Source organism: Megalops cyprinoides, chromosome 1 (assembly GCF_013368585.1).
Source record: "Megalops cyprinoides isolate fMegCyp1 chromosome 1, fMegCyp1.pri, whole genome shotgun sequence".
NCBI lineage: Eukaryota > Metazoa > Chordata > Actinopteri > Elopiformes > Megalopidae > Megalops > Megalops cyprinoides.
The window spans coordinates 23360756-23374582 of record NC_050583.1 but is presented as its reverse complement, the minus strand read 5'-3'; the positions used below and the strand labels follow the sequence as shown (position 1 = coordinate 23374582).

The following is a 13827-nucleotide window of genomic DNA, read 5'->3' as shown; positions in this document are numbered from 1 at the left end:
ATAAATGATTTAAGCAGAACATAGAAAGATCTGATTTGTTACAGGTTGCAAAAACTGACAATAATTTGAAGTGGTTTCACTTGACCAGTGTAACAGAGGAGTGTTCATCTTTATGCCAGAAACAGACAGCAGGTCTGCTCAAAGCCAAGGGTTTTCAAGTCTAAATCAAATGTTACTTTTGAATAACAATAGCCTCTCTGTCACAAAAAAGGCTGGCTATCAAAACATCAGTTCTAACTAATTCTGTTACCCAAGGACTTACAGCGCAGATAAAATGCATTCTTTGTAAATCTATGCTTGTTTGGATTTTTAGTGCTCCTGAATGCTTGCCACAAATATGTCCTGCTTATATCACAACCAATTGTTTCTTATGCGGATGTCCTAGGTGCACCCTTTTTCACATCTACATCTACCTGTATTGTTATTCAATATACATTAATAGCCATTTAACCGTGAAGACCAAAAATGTAGTATATTTGGAAATAAAATAAAAAGTTGTATGAACTGTACGATCATATGACAGTTTTTGATAAAATATTTCCATACCCCATCCTTAACCCATTGAAACAAACTTCAAAATACAACATTCATTCATCAGTCATGTGCTGGGCAGGAATCTAGGGGATTAGTTGCTCCATATTAACACTGCTTGCACTTGGGGCAGGGTGGTTCTGTGCAAACAAATGAGGATCCCATCATGCTACAAGGCATTACTATATATACCATGTGTGAATATTGTGTATATATACTTTGTAAGTTTTGAAATTAGTCTGGAGGCCAATACCATAAAGACCTGCATAAAGCAATTTACTATCAGTGGATTGCACTAATAATAGTCGAAAATGTCTATCGTATATCGTTGCACTTTTTAATTTTGATTATAAATAAACTGCAGTTCACTCAGTTAGGACTTTTCTTTTAAGCCCAACCACATTCTAAAAATTTAAGCAACGAAGAGAAAATCTGAATATATAACTGCATAATGCTAGTGTTGGACGTAACACTAGTCATAAATATATTCCAAGTTTTGACAGTTCACATTCATTCTACAAAAATTGTCTGTTACTTTGGACTACTCATTATCTTCAGACAGATTTAGCCTAGCATGGAAATACCTTTTGACTGTAGGTCTTCTTCCCATTAAAGTGATTGTCAACTAACCTTTGATCCCATATCACGGCTCTTGGCTCTCAGCTTGTTGACCTGGGACTCAGCAATGTCAGCACGCTCTTCAGCCTCCTCCAACTCATGCTGCACCTTCCTAAACTTGGTCAGGTTAGTGTTCGCTTGCTCCTCCTGGAAGGAAGTTTACAAGATTACACAATTATGTAATATTTAAAATCGTTTATAAATCATATTTAAAAGTTGATTGAGCTTTGACTTACAGCTTCCTCAGCCTGCCTCTTGTAAAGCTTTACTTTCAGCTGCAGCTTGTCCACCAGATCCTGGAGTCTGTTCACATTCTTCTTGTCTTCCTCTGACTAGGGGTGATTCAATAATACACTTTTTTAAAGATCTTTACAATTGTAAATGTGTGAATTGGTTTGTGTCCCTTTCATGCAGTTATTATAATATAGCTGGTATGTGTAATACTATATGTATGATAATTTACCTGGTAAATGAGTTCCTTGACTCTCCTCTCATATTTGCGGACACCTTTAATAGCATCAGCCCCACGTCTTTGTTCAGCTTCCAGCTCACTCTCCAGCTCACGCACCTAGAGATGAGGAAGTCAAAATAGTCATATTCCCACTCTCCAAAATTCTGAGAGAAGTCATTTTGTCGTGTAAAGTTCACACATGAGAAAAGAGTGGCCTACTCTAGCCTCCAGTTTCTGGAGCTGTTTCTTGCCACCCTTCATGGCCAGATTCTCAGCCTCATCCAGACGGTGCTGCAGGTCCTTGACTGTGATCTCCAGGTTCTTCTTCATTCTTTCTAGATGAGCACTGGTGTCCTGTTCTTTCTTCAGTTCCTCTGCCATCATGGCAGCCTGTATATTTCACATGAACACTTAGCACTACCCTCACAGAAGGGTGATTGTAAAGCTGAACAGATTTTGAACCAAAGTATGACAACAAAAAATACTATACTATACTGAACTATCATAACATAGCTTTAACAAAATGAGAGGCATCTATTTAGGAAGAATCTCACTGGTATTCTCACTGAATAGGATACTACAGCTGAAATTGTCATTCAGTGGACAATGTCATGCTATAGTACTATTGTAATGGTGATGAGCAAATTATTTCTACTGAAAATTAAGATATTTATATTGAATTAAGATTGCAGTATTATTAAGATACAAACTCTTTTGTATACCTTCAATATTAGAAGAATTGAATTACACATTGAAACATGTGCGTGCATGCGTGCGTGCATGTATGTGTATAGAAGTTCTGAGTCTTAGTTCTTGCTCTTATAAAATCCAGCTGATTATCATTTGTTTATGAGTCAAGTTGCATTTAAAAATTCCTGTTAAGGGGTCAAGTTCTGTTTTTTTTGTATGAATTTTGTCAACATCATTATGAAATTTAAGTGAAATATTGAAGTAATAAATACACAATTTACTGCCAAATCACTACTTTCTGTTGTCACTCACATCAGTAATAGCCTTCTTAGCCTTTTCTTCCGCATTCCTTGCTTCCTGGATAGTCTCATCCACTTCTGCTTGGACTTGGGCAAGGTCAGCATCAAGCTTCTTCTTGGTATTGATCAGACTGGTATTCTGGAAACAAAACCAGCATACTTTTTAACAAGTATTGTACTGAAAGTGTGTTCAAAAATTAGAAGAATTTGAGGCATTGTGGATATACAATGTTTTGTTCAGCCGAGACATTTACATTACGTGACAGAATGTAATAAAACTAATTTTAAAAAAAGATGCATTGAACTCAACCTGAGAATGCAGCAGAGTCACTCGTTCACTGGCATCCATTAGCTCCTGCTCAGCCACTTTGCGGCTTCTTTCCGTCTGTTCCAGAGCAGCCCTCAGTTCCTCAATCTCAGCCTGCATCAGGGTGTTCCTGCGCTCCACCATGGCAACTTGCTCCTTCAGGTCTTCTTCACCTCTCAAAGCATCATCAAGGTGTAGCTGAGCATCCTATTAATTAGGCATATTCAATTATCATTCTATCGCCACAAATAAAGATGATGTAGAGTCCTAACAGCTGAGAGGAAGATTGTTTAACAGCAAAACATTACCTTGAGCTGTCCCTGTACACTCCTCAGCTGTTTCTGGGCTTCGGCAGCCTGCCGGTTGGCGTGGCCCAGCTGAATCTCCATCTCATTCAGGTCTCCCTCCATCTTCTTCTTGATTCTGAGGGCATCATTTCTGCTCCTGACCTCCGCATCCAGAGTGCTCTGCATTGACTCAATGACTCGCTGACTGTTTCGTTTCAGCTGCTCAATTTCCTCATCCTTCTCTGCAATCTTTCTGTCCACCTCAGACTTGATCTGGTTGAGTTCTAGCTGAACACGGAGAATCTTGGACTCCTCATGTTCAAGTGAGGCCTATTAAAAGAGATTGGATGTGTGTTTTCAATCTGTTTAATTTCTGATGTCCAGTTTTGAAGTTATGTAGTAGATGCAGTAAATCCTTACAATCTTGATTTACAATTAACTGTTAAATATCAAGAGGCACAAACATAACCGTCTGGATTTCATATTAACACAGTATGTTAGTATGCTTGTTTATTATTTAGTATAGTCTCCTGTTTTTTTATAGATTCATTCTAGAATGGTAAAAATTAAGTCAGGAAAGTTTCGCCATCAGATTTCATCAATCAAAGTACATTACCGAACAAGTACATGAGCATTCATTCAAAATTGTTTGCATTTGTGAAATAAAATATGTCAGCCTGCCAGCAAGTTGTAGCATATCTGCACATGTATGTCTTTTCAAGTCAGTACATGCCTCCTCAGCAATAAGCAGTCAATACTTCCTGTACATGCCTGTTACTGAGACTAAGTGCCTATGGGAGGCGATTGTAGTATTAATCTCAACAGAAATAATGCAAAAACACAATTTTTGCTGAATACCTCTGCTTCTTCCAGTGCAGTCTGAATTTCTGCCTTCTCAGTCTCTGCTGTCTTTTTTGCCTTCTCCAGCTCATGTATGATCTTCCCATTTTCACCAATCTGCTCGGTGAGATCTGAGATTTCCTCTGGTTATAAAACAAAAGTAACAGCATTTACATTATTCACACAAGACATAATTTGATTATAAATTTCAATGATGGTTTTGGCAAGAGTGCTTAAAAATGAATGATTGAGGGAGAGAATGAGGCAGATAGGAGCGAGGCAAAGAAATGAGACAGCAAGAGAACTGTAAGCAAAGCCATACGCTGTAGGTTCCTGTTCTCTCGTTTCAGGGTCTCCAGCTGATCCAGAGCTTCTTCATAGCAGTTCTTCATCTTGAAGAGCTCAGTGCTGAGAGAACGAGCCTCTTTCTGAGACCCTTCCAGCTCTGCCTGACTTTCCTCATACTTCTGTTTCCATTCTGCCAAAACCTGAAGTAATAAGAATAATAGACCTTTTTGGAAAAGAACATGCCATTCAGCTTCACTAGCCACATAGTTTTGTCTATACTCTAGAATGTACGTAGTGTTATGTCAAGCCTAGTATTGAATACATATGTCTGTAATGGCACATGTTGATGTCGTCCAGAGACAAGAGTATCCATTATTGCCACTATTTTTATTCCAATGGCTTTTGGCTCATGAAGAACAATTACATTTCTTGAATATGTTCCTGTGTTTTATATATTCAAAGGTTATTGAGTATTATTATGTTCATTATACTCAAAGATTCTTATTTTACAATACCTTATCAAAGTTTCTTTGTTTCTTATCAAGTATAGCAGCCAAAGCATTTGCTCTCTCCACATCAGTCATGAGGTCTTCTACTTCCCCCTGCAGTCTCTGTTTGGTCTTTTCCAGAGAGGCACACTTTGAGTTCAAAGCTTCAATTTGTTCTTCCGTGTCTTGCAGACGCTGGGCAAGCTTTTTCCTATGAAGAGTGACATTTAATATAGCTCACTCAACAACATGCTCATTCACTCATACTTTTATGTGGTAGTGGCATGAAATAGGAACAAATTGAATCAGAGGAAAGAATCAGTGAACTTGCTTAGCTTCCTCGAGTTCCTCTGTGCGCTGGATGGCATCAGTCTCATACTTGGTTCTCCACTGAGCCACTTCGCTGTTGGCCTTGGACATTCCACGCTGCAGTTCGGCCTTAGCCTCCTGCTCCTCCTCATATTGCTCACGGAGCAGGTCACAGTCATGGCGGGCTGACTGCAAGCCATGGGCGAGAGCATTTTTCGCCTGTATAAAATACACAAGATGGTTAATGCAAAGATGTATTTACATTTGCCAATGATCCACAAACCATATCCGATGAGGGACATTACCTTAACCTCCTCTTCAGTTTGCCTCTTCAGCTCCTCAATTTGCTGAGTGAATGCCTGTTTGCTTCTTGTTAACTGGGATACCAGGGATTCTTTCTCCTCCAGAAGGCGAGCAAACTCTCCATTTTCTGTCTGAAGCTTTGCTTTCTGTACACTAATGTCATTGATATGACGCAAATTTTCGTCACTTTTAGTTTTGAGTTCACTGAGCTGGTCCTCAAGGCTTCTGCACATCTTCTCAAGATTAAGCTGTCATTAGGGGAAATATCAATGTAAAACAGTTACTAAAACATGCAAAGTGGTGTTTGTATTTTAATTTGTGTTGCACTGTTACCTTTGCTTTAGCTACTGCTTCCATATTGCTGGCAAGGTCATCAATTTCCATTTTGTACTCGCTCTTCTCCTTCTCCAGCTTCTGTTTGACACGCTGAAGGTTGTCGATTTGCTCGCCTAATTCAGCTACAGTGTCTGCATGCTTCTTGCGGAGGGCGGCCGAGGTTGCCTCATGCTGAAGAGTGGACTCTTCGAGATCACGCCGCAGTTTCTGGAACTCAGCCTCGCGCTTTTTGTTCACCTCGATCTGAGCAGCAGTTGCTCCACCAGCTTCTTCGAGCCTCTCACTGATCTCCTCCAGCTCCCTGGAGACATCAGACCTCTGTTTCTCCACCCTGGCCCGAGCAGCACGTTCAGCTTCAATCTCTTCCTCCAGTTCTTCAACGCGGGCCTAAATTTCAGTTCATTACGTGAATTTAGAAGTTGTGCTGCTTACATAAGAGATGTCTGTTTGAAGCATAAAAATCAGGTGTTACCTGTAGCTCCTTGATTTTCTTCTGCAACTGCCCACCAAGTGCTTGCTCATCTTCAACCTTTCCAAGGAGCTGACTTATTTCAAAGTCCTTTCTATGGGGGAAAAGAAAAGCATCATAGAAATGTCAGCAATGAAGGTAGTTGGAAGATTTATTTATATTTTTTCTTTCAGTGTGTCAGGTTTTGTAATGTTTCAGTGTTTAGTCTTACTTTTTAATCTTCTCCTCTGACTGTTGCTTGTCATTCTCCAGGTCCATTATGGATTCCTGGGCAAGTTTCAGGTCTCCCTCAAGTTTTCTCTTGACTCTCTCAAGGTCCATGCGAAGTTTTTTCTCTTGCTCCAGAGAACCTTCAAGCTGCAAAGTTATAAAATGTACTGAAATAAATGAAGTTCTGACCTTCAAAGGTTTTTTTTTTGCAAGGCCCAAATGGAAACTCACATCATCCACCTGTTGCTCAAGTTTTGCTTTAGCTTTGGTCAGAGTGTTGACTTTGTCTTCCTCTGCTTGGAGATCATCAAGGGTCTGCTGGTGTGCCTCTTGGAGGGCTTTTTTCTCCTTTGTTAACTTGGCAATGGTTTCATCCAGTGATGTCATCTCCTCAGTCAAGTTTTTAACCTGCATAAATGCAAATATGTGCAGACACATTCAGATGAATTTTCTGTATCCCAGAATCAGTCACACAGTATTATTGTAGCAATTTTTTTTACCTTGTTTTCAGTTGCATGTTTCTCTTTTTCCACTTTGGCTAAGGTAAGCTCTAAGTCATCAATATCTTTCTTCAGCTCAGAGCACTCATCCTCCAGTTTCCGCTTCTTAGCAGTCAGTTCGGCATTTATTTCCTCCTCATCTTCTAGTCTCTCATTTAATTCTTTCACTTTTGCTTCAAGCTGGATTTTATTTTTTATCAGCCCCTCACATCTCTCTTCAGCATCTGCAAGATTTTCAGTTTCCTAAATTGAAAGGGAACTTGATTATTTATTTAAATAATCAAATTACTACAGCTGGTCTTTGACTGTGGTAAGTTTGCAGTTTTTCCCATTAATCTGATATCATAAGGATCCATACTGCACATAGTCTACACCGTATACAGGGTTTACTCACGGCTGCCACTTGTAACTGCAGATCATTCTTTTCCTGGAGCAGAGTGACCATTTTCTCCTCAAGTTCTTTCCTTTTGGCTTCTACCTTTGCTAGATTTTCCTTACACTTTGCAAATTCCTCTTTCATGGTGGCCATTTCCTTTTCAGCTTCTGCACTTTTTAAGAGTGGCTTGATCTTGAAAAAAACCTTCATCCATGGCCAATGCTTCACATTCATGAATGACCGGATATTGTACTGAACGATGAAGATGGACTCTCTATAAGAACAGAGGGGGCCAGAGGGTTGTGTCTTCTGTTTAGATTCAATATAAAACTGAGTATAGTCAGGTTTTTATCAGCTTAATGTGTCTTTCTTAGAACCATTAATGAGGTTAGGTTTTACCGTGAAATCAAAGAGGATCAGTCTTAATGTTTGAAACTAAGCATATACTCATGTCCATCATGTTTTTTTTAATTTGATGGTGCTAATTATATTGACTGTAACATCCTTAATGTCCTACCTCCTTTCCATCATTTTCATAAACTCCTTTCTCATGAGGAAGCCCCGGCAAAGAGCTTGAGTCATCGTCACCAGTGTTGCCAGCTTCTCATCTCTCATCTCCTCCAGCGTTCCCAGCAGACCAGCTTTGAAGAACACCTGTGATCAACGGTAAAGTTTATGATATGTTTTGTGCTTTGCAAGACATAATTATTCTGTCACAATTTTATTTAATGACAATGGTGCACAAACCTAAAAATATCCATAGCTTCTTCATTCCTGGGTCTATTTTTATGCTTGCTTTACCTGCTGTAAGTTTCTTCCTTCTTCAGGAAAAAGTACACAAGCTTTACAAACAAGCTTGTGGAGTAAGTGATGAGTTAAATCTGAGCTAAATATCATTTTGATTTTCAGAGATGCCTTAGGGACATATTGGTTATTATCAATTATGGTTATTTGTAGTGGTATTACTGAATTACAGTATTACTGCCCTTCATTGAACTAGCCCCTTACCTTGGTATGTCCAAACTTGTACTGAGTGTGGTCCACATCAATTGACCCCAAGAGCTTCTCTGAAGCTTTCTTGTTGTCAATGAACTGCCCTTCTGGGATTACACTGGCATTCAACACTTTATACCTATTACAATTGTGGAAAAATAAAAAAAAATGATATTGAGATTATATATTGGTTTTCTGTACTCTTAAATGATTAAACATGATCCATATTATTATTTGATCATTAGGTTTGTGTTACTTTAACTGCTGTATGATCATTTTACACCTCTGTTTGAAGTCTCCATAGAGGATCCTGCTGGGGAACCCTTTTCTACAGATTCTGATGCCTTCTAGGACACCATTGCACCTCAGCTGGTGGATCACAAGATGATTCTCCATGAGACCTACAGTGTAATGGTAAAGACATTTATTTTCCAGTATTAGCTAGTGATGACTATAACTGAAATAAATAAAAGAAGCAACACCACTCAAAAGGCACATTATCAGTACAAATAATTTACCTGGTGTCTTTGATTCATTTGGAATCAAGCAGCGTACAAAGTGAGGGTGAGTACTTCGCAGGTTTGTCATTAGCTTCCCCAGGTTCTCCTGTAGAGTAATGTGTGGCATATTGTTTATAGTTGTGCCTGCCATTTATTATGTTTGTTCTGTTAATCAATGTAACCCTTACCCTGAACAAAGCAGACACAGTCTGGAAAGAACCACCCTTCTTCTTGGCACCCTTCTTGCCACCACCACCACCAGTAGCCTCTGTTTATCAAAATCAAATCATCACACTGAGTGTGTGCTATAAGGGAGTACACCACAAATTCCCAAAGATCCGTGAAAAGATTTACGATTTAAAGACTGAGCAGAGGAGACTTTTGTTTGCTTTTCAACACTGTTATTTTTACTATACATCTTAATGAGCTCAGGCCTTATTATAGGTAGCATACACTTAAAATATCACATTTATTCTCATTATGGATCTTTCAATGAGTATTTTAGGCCTGATACTAATAATGTGTGTTTGTCTTTCCTTGCAAAACATGTAAGGCCATATTTCTCAGAACATGATGTTTTGCATTGTATCTTCTTCTGTAATAAAATACTAAAGGGCCTTTGGCTGATTTTTTATTTATTTTGCTTTATTTCATGGGGAAAAATCATTTGACAGTGTAAACAAAATAACATGCAGATACCTTCAGCTGATGAAAAGCTTGCATAAAGATGAGCCAGCAGTTTCACAGAGGATTTCTGATAGAGCTGTACCACAGATTCATTCAGGGGGTCCTTGTTTTTGTCCAGCCAACCACAGATGTTGTAGTCCACAGTCCCAGCATAGTGCACCAGGGAGAAATGGGCCTCAGCCTTGCCTTTGGCAGGCTTGGGCTTCTGGAAGCAAGCAGCTTTGCCAAGATGTTGGTCATACAGCTTGTTCTTGAAGGTTGTGTCAGAAGCCTTGGGGAACATGCACTCCTCTTCGAGGATGGAGAAGATTCCCATGGGCTAAAAATCAAAACATAGAAAAACATGGAAAAACATGTAAAACAAGTGAAAACCATGTAAAAACACAAGTGCAGATATGCATTTATAAAACATAAAAAACATGTAAAAACACAAGTGCAGATATACATTTACAGTGCATTTAGTCAAGTTTTCTTACCTTCTCAATAAGCTCAATGCAGGCAGCCAAGTCCATACCAAAATCAATGAATTCCCATTCAATTCCTTCCTTCTTGTACTCTTCTTGTTCCAGTACAAACATGTGGTGGTTGAAAAACTGTTGCAATTTCTCATTGGTGAAGTTGATACACAGTTGCTCTAAACTGTTGAACTACACAAGCAAAGGACAAGTGTTGAAAACATCCATTGATCAAAACAATATTCATGGAGTCTCATTTGTCGATCATTTTTATCTGTTTTTTTGTACGGTATCTCTTGTGGCTGAGGTCACACCTTAAATATTGAGAACACTGATAAATTACTTTATGATGTGTATGAAAACTCAGGGTTATAGGTTATAGGAGAGAAATATTCATGGCACCAAAATCAGGGAAGAAGTAAATTGATTACAGAAAAAATGCCATGAAAGTGTATATAGCTGCAAAAACACCCTCTTCTCAGTACAGAATTGATGATATTAAGACTGAGATCCAGTTCTGTCTATTTGTCTAGAATGTGCTGTGATTATCCATGTGTTACAAAGAGAGCTTCTAATCCATTTCATGAAACCAGCAAAAAATGAAAGATACATTACACAAGAAATAGACTAAATTTTCTTTGTAACAAGGATACAAATATGCATGTGCTACTCACATCAAAGATCTCAAATCCTGCAATATCCAGGACACCAATGAAGAACTGTCTGGGCTGTTTTGTGTCCAACATCTGGTTGATACGGACTACCATCCACAGAAACATTTTTTCATAGATGGATTTAGCCAACGCCATGACTGAATTGTGGACCTAAGATAGTAATAGTAACACATTGGTGACACAAATGCAGTTCAAAACAGTTCATAAATACCTTATATTCAAAATAAATTACAACAGAGACAATAAGTGGAAATATAAATGTTTCACCTGTTGAACCGTCTGCCCCTTTGTCACAAATTCATTTCCCACTTTCACTCTTGGGTAACAGAGAGCTTTGAGTAAATCAGCGGAGTTTAAGCCCAGGAGATAAGCAACTTTGTCAGCCACTAAATTCAGAAAAAGAATTAACAAAGCAGAATTTTATTTGATTTATGGTGTTGTTCTTTCAACTTGATGGATACACATCTGTTCTTTTGTGCTGAAAGTTGTTCTGGTTAAGAGCATGTGCTAAATGAATGTAACGTAAGGTATTTATTTATCTTCTCACTCTGAGATATTTTCATAAATGAATTGATTAATGATCACAGATGTTACCCTCAGTGCCATCAGGCTCAGCCTGCTCCTCGCGCTGTTTCTGCTTGAACTTCATGTTCCCATGATGTATCACACCACCAGTCAGTTTGTAGATATTCAGTTTCTCTTCATTTGTGAAGCCCAAAATGTCAATGGCAGTCTAGGTATAAAATCATACTGAATATTAGATATATTAAAAAAAACATACCATCAACATCAAATCAGCAATGACCTTATCAAGAGCACTAACATCTGTGGCAACCAGCTCTTCCTTGTCATCTATGCTGGCCACAGTGATCTGGCCCTGGCTGATCATGGGGAAATCGTATGGGTTGGTTGTGATGAGGAGCAATTCTGTCAAAAAAAAACAACAAAATAATCATTCAGACACTTACACTTGCTAACAGTTGTTTGTCTTGTATTTGTTGAAATTAATAAATTAATAGCTAAGATAAATATAATAATGAGAATTCATGGTACCAATTAGCTCTGGTTTGTGGTTGGTCATGATCTGATAGAAGATGTGGTAACTTCTTTCATCTGCCAGCTGGAAGGTCACTCTGGACTTTTCCAGCAGATCTATTAAAATTAAAATGGAACAAAATGAAAACCTTAATAATTATGAAAGTGCAATGTAATCAGCTGCAATCAATCAAATGTTTGAGAAAGAAAACTCACATGTTTCAATATCAGCTGAAGCCAGTTTTCCTGTAGTTCCAAAGTGAATTCTGATGAATTTACCCTGATTTAAAAGTATAAGTATTTCAGTGTTGAGCAATATAAAGAATGTATATGCTTAAGATTTTGAATAGTGACTTACAAAGCGAGAGGAGTTGTCATTCCTCACAGTCTTGGCATTACCATAAGCCTCCAACAGAGGATTTGCTGCAATGATTTGATCCTCCAGAGATCCCTACAACAGAAGTAAACATTTTTAAGAAGTAAAAACATGACATAGCACATGGACCTCTAACATTCACAGCTGGATTCCCTCTAACCTGCATTTTACCAGCAGCTGCAGCCTCTTTCTTCTTGTCCCCAGACACTGCAATTGTTGCAAAGTACTGGATGACACGTTTTGTGTTCACAGTCTTTCCAGCTCCAGATTCTCCACTAAATTAATGGCAAATGCAAAAAGAAATAAGAAACATTGCAGTATAAGACCTGGAGTATAACAATCACAACAATACAATAAAGAATATTTTAAAATGTAGTCTATAGTAATAGACACTTACGTAATCAGGATTGACTGATTTTCTCTGTCTGCAAGGGGGAACATTTGGCATTTGTTCACCATGGCCTTTGTTCATTGTAAATAATTTCATTATTATCAAAGTATTAACAGTGTAATTAAAATATCAGTGTATAAATTATGAATAATCAATTGAATCTACATTCTGAGGCATAATACGTTATGTTTCTTTATTACCAGTGAGCATGAATTGATAGGCATTGTCAGAGACAGAGAAGATGTGGGGAGGGGCCTCCATGCGCTTTTTGCCTCTGTAGGCTGCTACAACTTCTTGATTGTACACAGGGAGCCACTTGTAGGGGTTCACAGTAACACAGAACAGCCCAGAGTAGGTCTGAAATGGAAGACCGCATTGATTAACCGTAAGAGGAAAAAAAAACAAAATAACTACAAAGACAATGTTTCAGATGTTGGGCTTTGGCAATTAAGACAGGACTCACATAAATCATCCATGCTGCATAACGCTCTTTGAGGTTGTACAGTACAGAGGCTTCATTGAGGTGGGTCATCATGGCCATATCCTCAATTTTGTCAAACTTTGGAGGATTCATTGGGCAGATGTCATCATCCTTGACTGTTACAGTCTGAACAGCAATAAGTGAAATAAGTGAAATAATAAATGTGGCCAGTGCTCCATCTAACAATTCAACATATATATATATATATATATATATATATATATATATATATATAACCTATATATATATAAGTTTATAGGTTTAAACCTATATACATACTCTCACATGCACATTAGCTTTACTGACTCACCTGTCCAGCATCAGTTTTAACAGTGACTTTCCCCCCTTCTTTTTGAAGGATTATACCTTTGACATACAGTTCCTTGGGGTCAACCACAAAGCAGGCTGTCTTGGCATCAAAGGGCCTGTTTTGTGCCTCTATTCTTTCCTTCTCCGGCTTCCGGAGGTATATGGCTGCCTCACCAAAAATGGCCATCTCTGCGTCTGTACTCATGGTGATTTACTGGGGAAGAAAGACACATTTTTTATTTAATTTAAATATTGTCTGTGAGCAAAACAGAACTGGAGAGAAAAAAAATCTTTTTTTTTCCAATATTTTTTCAAGGTTTCCTACCTGTATCAGCACAGCCAAGTACAGAATTGTGATACTGTTTTTCTCTACAATGAAAAAAACAGCACATTATTTCACCCCAGCTTAAGGTTTGTTAGTTTTCAGATCATTTCAGGAACATGACAGTGGTGGAAAAAGTGTCACTTACCTCTCTAAAGTTTTGCCCTTGAACTATAACTGTGCTACTGTGATTTTTGTACTGTGCCCTTTCTCAAATGTGTAAGACATTTGAGAAACTGAACTATTGTGTAATTGTAATTGTTCCCACTTTGAACAAAGCAAATGATATTTATGGTATGTAC

At 38.3% G+C, this 13827-nt stretch overlaps 1 protein-coding gene across 2 annotated transcripts; it reads right to left on the bottom strand.

Moving 5' to 3' along the window:
• Window positions 1-1152: 1152 nt before the first annotated feature.
• LOC118776054 (myosin heavy chain, fast skeletal muscle-like) lies at window positions 1153-13408 on the bottom strand. 2 transcript variants are annotated; one of them, XM_036526131.1, is made up of 37 exons: window positions 13205-13408; window positions 12877-13020; window positions 12614-12770; window positions 12420-12447; window positions 12183-12297; window positions 12005-12097; window positions 11863-11926; window positions 11665-11763; window positions 11435-11538; window positions 11206-11344; window positions 10879-10997; window positions 10612-10761; window positions 9959-10129; window positions 9495-9801; window positions 8984-9063; window positions 8814-8901; window positions 8579-8696; window positions 8311-8434; window positions 7820-7956; window positions 7321-7576; window positions 6927-7169; window positions 6658-6834; window positions 6428-6573; window positions 6220-6310; window positions 5745-6134; window positions 5414-5659; window positions 5131-5327; window positions 4827-5010; window positions 4346-4511; window positions 4042-4166; window positions 3205-3513; window positions 2900-3103; window positions 2603-2728; window positions 1820-1990; window positions 1613-1717; window positions 1386-1481; window positions 1153-1296 (listed from the first exon to the last, which is right to left on the bottom strand). In XM_036526131.1, exons 1-37 carry the CDS (start codon window positions 13406-13408, stop codon window positions 1153-1155), a joined length of 5817 nt encoding a protein of 1938 aa, XP_036382024.1. The 2 variants fall into 2 exon arrangements, with proteins under 2 accessions (XP_036382024.1, XP_036382032.1); XM_036526139.1 differs by having other exon boundaries at window positions 8984-9061; window positions 9502-9801.
• Between the last annotated feature and the right edge of the window lie 419 nt (window positions 13409-13827).

Coding starts and splice junctions, on each gene's coding strand:
- LOC118776054 (XM_036526131.1), bottom strand. CDS start 13,408: ATGAGTACAGACGCAGAGATGGCCATTTTTGGTGAGGCAGCCATATAC. Junction 10,998..11,205: donor TGAGCCTGATGGCACTGAGG/GTAACATCTGTG, acceptor TTCTGAATTTAG/TGGCTGACAAAGTTGCTTAT. Junction 9,064..9,494: donor AAGCTTTTCATCAGCTGAAG/GTATCTGCATGT, acceptor TTTGATAAACAG/AGGCTACTGGTGGTGGTGGT.